We start from the raw sequence: 7,500 nt of genomic DNA, 5'->3' as shown, positions 1-7,500 counted from the left end.
AATCAATCGATATTTGAAGGACCAGATTTCTGGCCAAAATTTTAAATAAGTTTTTTTTTTTCTTAATTTTCTATTTTCGAGGTAGTAGGTAGTGCAACCTAGCCGATGTTACCATTGGTAATATCAATACTCCAGTCATTGATAGTAGTATAGAAGGTGTGTGTGTGTGTGTGTGTGTGTGTGTGTGTGTGTAACATCTGGATGAATCTACTGACTGCTATTATTATTATTATTATAAATATAGAACGAGAACACAGACATCAAAGCAATGTAACAACAGTCTGTGATCCATCGCCCCAAGCCGGTGGCATCCATCAGTAGGCCACACCTGCCTCGTACTACCAATAGGATTCAATAGTCGTAACACCACTTCCTTTCTTATGACGCATGGTAACTTAGCAACACTGGCTCTCAACTATCGGAACAATGGCGGACATCCGTATGAAATATTTCTCCGGCGAGCATAAAAGCGGACCTAAAGGGGGAAAAAACATAAATTTGAACATGTTTTGACTTTTACACATTCTGGTCACAGGACATATGAAAAGTTCTAGCCAGCTTGAAGAATAAAAAGCAATGATTCTCTTTGTTTAGAACCAAGATGGCCGCCGTTGCCGGGCGGCGTGACATCAGACTACTGAATCCGATAGGGAATGGGATTAGCGGAAGAGTAGCGTCCCTTGATTGGAAGTCACGAGCGGAAAAGTTATTAGAGAGAGAACGTCATGTTGGTTGTGCGGCATGAGACACTTCACCGAAAGCGAGGACGAGAGAGACGCATGCGCAAAACCATTTTGACGTTCTCTCTGTAAAGTGACGTCCAATCAAGGGACACTACTCTTCCGCTAATCTCATTCCCTATAATTCGTAGAAATACGAATGTTTTGACTCCAGTTACAGAACTGCATTCTGCATTCTCCTCTTTGACTCAATAAATCTTGTGTTGAAAAGGAAAGTTTAGTTCCTCTGGACCTATATTCAGGACTCGGGGAACATTTTTGGTTCATGCTGATGGCAAATTATTATGTATTTCTAAAGCTATTTAAGTGGATTTTTCTTTTCTCATTTTGTTTTTCCAATCGAAACTACGAAATATTTTAGATTTCAAGACGGGAACTCCGCAGTAGACTGTCATGACAAAAATAGCAAGTGGCAAATTTTTTATTTTTTTTTAAAAAAGCGACTTAAAATCAAGACATTTTAGTTTTTTTTTTTTCTTTTTGTTTTGTTTTGTTGTGTTGGACCGTTTGTGTTTTGATTTTCTGTTTGTTTGATTGTTTTGTTTTTATTATTATTATTTTTTGCTGTTTTTCTTTTTGAGGGGGGGGGGGGGGGGGTGGAGAAGGGGGATTTATCGCTAGTTTTTTTTTTTATTAAGGGGGAGGGGGCGGGAACAAGCTATATTTCCTCCCCTCAAAAATAAAAATAAAACATTATTTTTTTTTTTTTTTAATGCCAATTAACTTAACTCAAGTCGGATACTGATATTTTAGACTATAAATGTCATTATATTTTTTTTTTTCATATTTCATCCATCAGCTAGAGTTATCCCGACCTGACACCAGCACGAGTCGGCGGGTCACACTCACGTATTCATATTATATTTACCAATTGCACTGTCAGCATCCAGGGGGGGGGGGGGTTGGGGGGTAAGTGTTGCCACACACCTTACCATCTGGCCTTTACATCTCTGCGTGTGGCCGTCCACGGTATGGCACCACTACTATATCATCATCATCATCATTATTATCACTATTATTATTATAACGAGTAATACCTACTTCTAATAACAACAGTTATAATAATATTAATAATATCGTCTCTTCACTACTTTATCGCCGGTCTCGTAACATATAATCAGAGCTGCCAACCCCAAAACGGAATGAGTACCAACATGAATAGCTTCAAGACAGAAAAGGGGGGGGGGGGGTTGTTGTTTGTTTTTAAGGGTTTTACGGCGCTTCCAACACATTTAGGTCATATCAGCGCCAGCAAAGAGGAAGACAATTGGATAGAAAAAAAAAAACATTCTAGATGTACATTTACAGTAGTTGAGGAAAAAGTTAGACAAAGAGGAATGGTTCAAATAGGGAACAGATGTAGATTCCAAGAGCACACTATCAGTGTACTTTGTTTGAGATCACCTAAAAGTCTCACCCAGACACCAGCACAGGAACCCACTACTAAGAGGAATACATTCAAATGTTAAAAATAAAAAATAACACTACATAACAGAGAGATGATTGACAATGAAAAAAAAAATATCATCTCCCACCAAAAATATAATTATACATTCGACTGTTTTCCTCCCGGCCAAGGGCTCTGGTCAGAGTCAGGACAAAACAAAGTACTCTCATTCCAAACTAAAGACAAAAAGCAACTGGAAAACAGGGTATAATGGATTATAGAAGACACAACAAATACCTCCCTGCCCACTATGGGAGGTAAGAAGGGGGGGGGGGAAGAGAGAGAGAGAGAGAGAGAGAAGAAGAAGAAGAAGAAGAAGAAGAAGAAGAAGAAGAAGAAGAAGAAGAAGAAGAATCAATACGTGGACTGCGAGACAAGGGACAAAAAAACATTAGATTTATTCCTGTGTAATATTAAAAATAGTTATAAATGTTTACCCCGTGCCCAATGCTATCTATACACATGCCGACTCGTCGGGAATCTGGCGTGAAAACTAGAAGGCCCACGAGTCCCGCTGATAGCACTTAACTCTCTCTCTCTCTCTCTCTCTCTCTCTCTCTCTCTCTCTCTCTCTCTCTCCTCTCTCTCTCTCTCTCCCTCTCTCTCAAACTTCTACATTTAATGAAAATCAAAGGTTAAACACATATAATATTTGCAAGCAAAAAGTGCAATTGAAGTTTATTTTATAAAAATATATGATAATAATTTTTGAATGGAAGTGATAGTACTAGCAATGATGATGATGATGATGATGATAATGATAATAATAATAATAATAATAATAATAATAATAATAATAATAATAATAATAATAATAATAATAATAGTTTTTTTACAGAGTGGGAGAGAGAGAGAGAGAGAGAGAGAGAGAGAGAGAGAGAGAGGAGAGAGAGAGAGAGAGAGAGAGATGGACTCGTGGGTTGGTAGGTAATGGAGATATGATGAAGATGAAGATGATATTAGTGGTGATGGCAATAAATATGATGCTGATAGATAATGACAATGGTAAAGAAGGTGAACGTAATAAAGACGATGCTGATAGATAATGACAATAATGATGAAGGTGAAAATAATGGTGATATTAATGCTTGTGATGACAATAATGATCACACTGATATATAATGACATAGACTACGAATGAAGATGATGATAATGATAATAATGATGCTAATAATTTAAATAGGATGGTGGTGGTAGTGGTGGTGAATAAAGATGGATATGATGATGATCGCAAAGACGATTATGCTGGTAGTGATTGATGGAAAATGATGATGATGATGATGATGATGATGATGATGATGATGATGAAGAAGAAGAAGGTGAAGATGATGATGATATTGATGGTGGTGAGGGCAATAAAGATGATATTGATATATTAATGACAATGATGAAAAAAGTGAAGGTGATTTCGGTGATTGCTGATGCTAATATATATTGACAATAATGATTCTGATAGATAATGACAAAGATGATGATAATGATAATGATGATGATGGTGGTGGTGGTGGGGGAGGTAGTGGTGGTGAATGAAGATGAATATAATGATGGTTGCAAAGACGGTGATGCTGGTAGGTGGTGGGACTGATGATGATAATGATGATGAGGATGAGGATGATAAATTGATATCCACAAAGAAATAGAGATGATATAACAAGTACTGTGACCTCAGTTTGTTCATCTTCCTTTATCCGACTGCTTCTTCGAATTGAAAATTGAAAATCTCTTCATAAATATATTGGACAGGCATAGAATAGCCTTTACAGGAACACACACGTCGATTGCAAATGTCTCTGCAAAATTGCCAAGAATTACGGCTAATCTTGCCCTACATATTTTTGATTTATTGTTAACAAAGAAACAATATGAAAGGAGTGAAAATTCTAAAAACAACTCACACGGTGAAGATAAACCATCCCTGTCCCTAGAATTAAAATACTCTGTTAACTCAGAGTTTGGCACAACACACGCTCTGCTTCGTAGTTCTGCTGTTGGAAAAATTTAGAATAGATGGTGAAATCTGCTACATTTTTGGTTTGTCGTGTAATTTTTCCTAGGGTGGACTTAGAAGGGAGATAAAGGTGACCACGTAAAGAAAAAAATATAGCACTCTTGACCTCTTGTACCACGAAAAAGCAAGAATTAAATCATCTGGACAGTAAATCCGTTGATTTTTCTGAGCATTCAGGAGCTGAATCTGGCGTTCTATAAATTTCTGGATAGCCTTAGACTTCTCTATTGAGGATTCATTTTCTTCATCTGCAATGAAAAAAAAAAGTAGAAGATAATGAAATAGACGATACGTGATTGGAAAAAATGAATTTTATTTTTAAAATGCATTTCAAAATTTTAATTTCGTGAATCTATAACGTATCAAAAACAACAGCAACACAACAAGGGTAATAGTTCTTCTTATCATCATCATCATCATCATCATCATCATCGTTATCATCAACATCATTATTATTATTATTATTATTATTATTATTATTATTATTATTATCATCATCATCGTCCTCGTCGTCCTCCTCCTCCTCCAACTCCTCCTCCCCCTTCTTCTTCTTCTTCTTCTTCTTATTATTATTATTATTATTATTAATTAATTTTTTTATTATTATTATTATGGTCACGTTGATAATAAAACTGACGCTAACGCATTTTAAAATTAAAATAGTAGGTTAACTCACCTTCTAGTTGGGAGTCCAGTGTGTAGAATCGAAGTATTTCTGTAAGTTCACTCCAACGCTTTAAGGTTCCATCTGAGAAAGTCTGGTGTTGGCTTTGTTTAATTCCAAAGAAACCCTCATATTGAATTAACCTGATGCTGTGATCATCGTTCACCTCTTTAACTGTAAAGTAGATACTAAATGAGTGGACCATACCGATCCTAGCACGACTGTGAAGACTAAACTCAGAATCTGAAGAAAGTCCAACAACACCATGAGAGGAAATCTCTTGATCAAAACAATCTTTAAAGGTCTTTCCCAACTCATTTTCTGTATTTTCAAATAAATCTTTCTTTTAAAAAATTGATAACTCATCAATATCCTGACGCCTGTTTCTAAATTCACTTGTCGAATTTAATGTCTGACGAGATGGTGCTGTTTTTTGGCCATTTATTTGGAGGAATAACAGGTGAAGGATACCTCGATTTCCGTCTCATAGGAGCATTATGATGCCAATGATTGGCACAGATACCCATATAGTCTGTAACATCACTTGAATCGATTTTATTTGGCAGTGCATTAATCCATATTTGTCTCTCAATTGGATCCGAAGAAAATTTATATACAGTTGTCTTTTCGCCATGTCTATAATTTGAAGTGCAATCAAAAACCGAACATTTTCGAGGCATTTTCGGTTATTATTAATAAAAAATGATAAAATTGTTTATTATTTGCTTAAAATGCATTGCCGAATCCATTGTACAGGGAAAATGAGCAATAAACAACGGCAATTCACAACTACAACAAAACTTAATGGTCACTCCATGAAAATGAACAACAGAATAACGGCGATTCACAACTACAAGTGGTCAATATGTACAAGCAAGACTGAATTCTTAAAAGTGTCACATATGGCACTACGTGACCTAGGTGATGCTAAGTGTGTATGTGTGTGTGTGTGTGTGTGTGTGTGTGTGCGTGTGCGTTTTAGTCTTAAAACCCTAGATTGCTTTGGTATGCGTGCGAGCGTGTTTGAGTAATGTAATTAATGCCATATCATGCAGCTAACCGAGGTAACTCAACTCTCGCCCCTTCCCTCAGTTCAAAAAAACCATGGGCCTTCCAGATTTTTTTGGCCACGGTCGCTCGAACTGCACGTCTCTAGAGTGCTATGCCCGTGCCCCATTAGGTTTATCTGACCACTGCATGCTCTTGCTACTCCCCACCTACCGCCCTGTTTTTAAACGTGTAAAACCAGTAAAGAAAAGTGTACAGATCTGGAACGGAAGTGTGTGTGAAGATTTGCGTGGTTGTTTTGAATGCACTGACTGGAATGTTTTTATCGACTCATGTGATAGTGTGGATGAGCTGAATGACTGTGTGAGTGAGTATTTAAAATTCTGTGAACAGCTAGTGTCTTGTAAAAAAGAAATAAAATATTATCCTAACAACAAGCCTTGGATAACAAAAGATCTAAAACTTTTATTGAACCAAAAGAAAACTCTCTATACTAGTGGAAACAAAAAAGATCTGAAAACAAAACAAAAAGAGATAAAGAGGGTAATATCTAGTTGTAGAGACAAGTACAAAAATAAAATTGAAAAATGCTTTTCTTCTGGGGATATACGGGACACGTGGCGGGGGCTTAAAACTGCTGTGAACTATAATCCAAAGCCCACGATTATATCAGAAGATATCGAAATTGAAACTTTAAATAAATTTTATTCACGTTTCGACACAGCAAACAAATTTGATATTGAAAATGAAAAACATAAATTAGACAGGGCTTTGGAAGATGAAATGGCTGTTGAGGTCAGTGAAGAGGAAACGAGATTCGTATTTTCGAAACTAAACGAGAGGAAGGCTGCTGGGCCGGATGGATTGAAAGGAAAACTATTAAAAGAATGTGCCCACCAGCTTTCCCCCATTTATACACATATTTTTAACTGGTCCCTCCAATGCGTTTCAATCCCTGAAATTTGGAAAACTTCGAAAATGATTCCTGTTCCAAAAAAAGAAAAACTTGAACCTATGAACGATCTCAGACCTGTTGCACTGACTTCAATAGTCATGAAATCTTTAGAAAAACTTGTTCTTGTTAAAATTAGGAATCAGTTTATGCCATTGAGTGATAGTCATCAATTTGCTTACAAACCAGGACGTGGCGTAGAGGATGCCATTTTGCTGTTTACAAACAACATCTACAGGCATCTAGATCACGCTAGGAGCTATTGCAGATTGCTTTTTGCAGATTTTTCTTCAGCGTTCAATACAATGCAACCTCAGTTGGTTGTTCAAAAATTGACTAGTCTGAATTTAAACAAGTATATAATTGCTTGGGTGCTCGAATTTCTTACGGGGAGAGCACAATATGTTCAATTAGGGCAAAACAAATCTTCCTGTATAACTACAAATACTGGCGCTCCTCAAGGTTGTGTATTGTCCCTGTATTATTCACAATATACACGAATGACTGTAGAAGTCAAAACCTGAGTGTACCTTTAATAAAGTTTGCAGATGACACCGCTCTTCAAGGCCTCATAACAAATGGCAACGAAGTGGCTTATAGGCAAGAAATTGATAGATTTGTGTCTTGGTGTGATGCCCACCACTAGAGCTTAACATAAGCAAGACAAAGGAGCTAGTGATT

At 36.7% G+C, this 7,500-nt stretch overlaps 1 protein-coding gene across 1 annotated transcript; it reads right to left on the bottom strand.

Annotated features, from left to right (window-relative positions):
• Window positions 1-4,237: 4,237 nt before the first annotated feature.
• LOC144955927 (uncharacterized) lies at window positions 4,238-7,179 on the bottom strand. Its single transcript, XM_078886188.1, has 2 exons — window positions 4,872-7,179; window positions 4,238-4,443 (listed from the first exon to the last, which is right to left on the bottom strand). The coding sequence occupies exons 1-2, from the start codon at window positions 5,062-5,064 to the stop codon at window positions 4,238-4,240; spliced, it is 399 nt and encodes a 132-aa protein (XP_078742314.1). The 5' UTR covers window positions 5,065-7,179.
• Window positions 7,180-7,500: the final 321 nt, after the last annotated feature.

Source organism: Berghia stephanieae, chromosome 10 (assembly GCF_034508935.2).
Source record: "Berghia stephanieae isolate SIO BIC M18660-M18661 chromosome 10, UCSD_Bste_1.3, whole genome shotgun sequence".
Classification (NCBI taxonomy): domain Eukaryota; kingdom Metazoa; phylum Mollusca; class Gastropoda; order Nudibranchia; family Aeolidiidae; genus Berghia; species Berghia stephanieae.
Note: the sequence above shows the minus strand (reverse complement) of the source record. Positions and strands in the feature narration are given on the sequence as shown.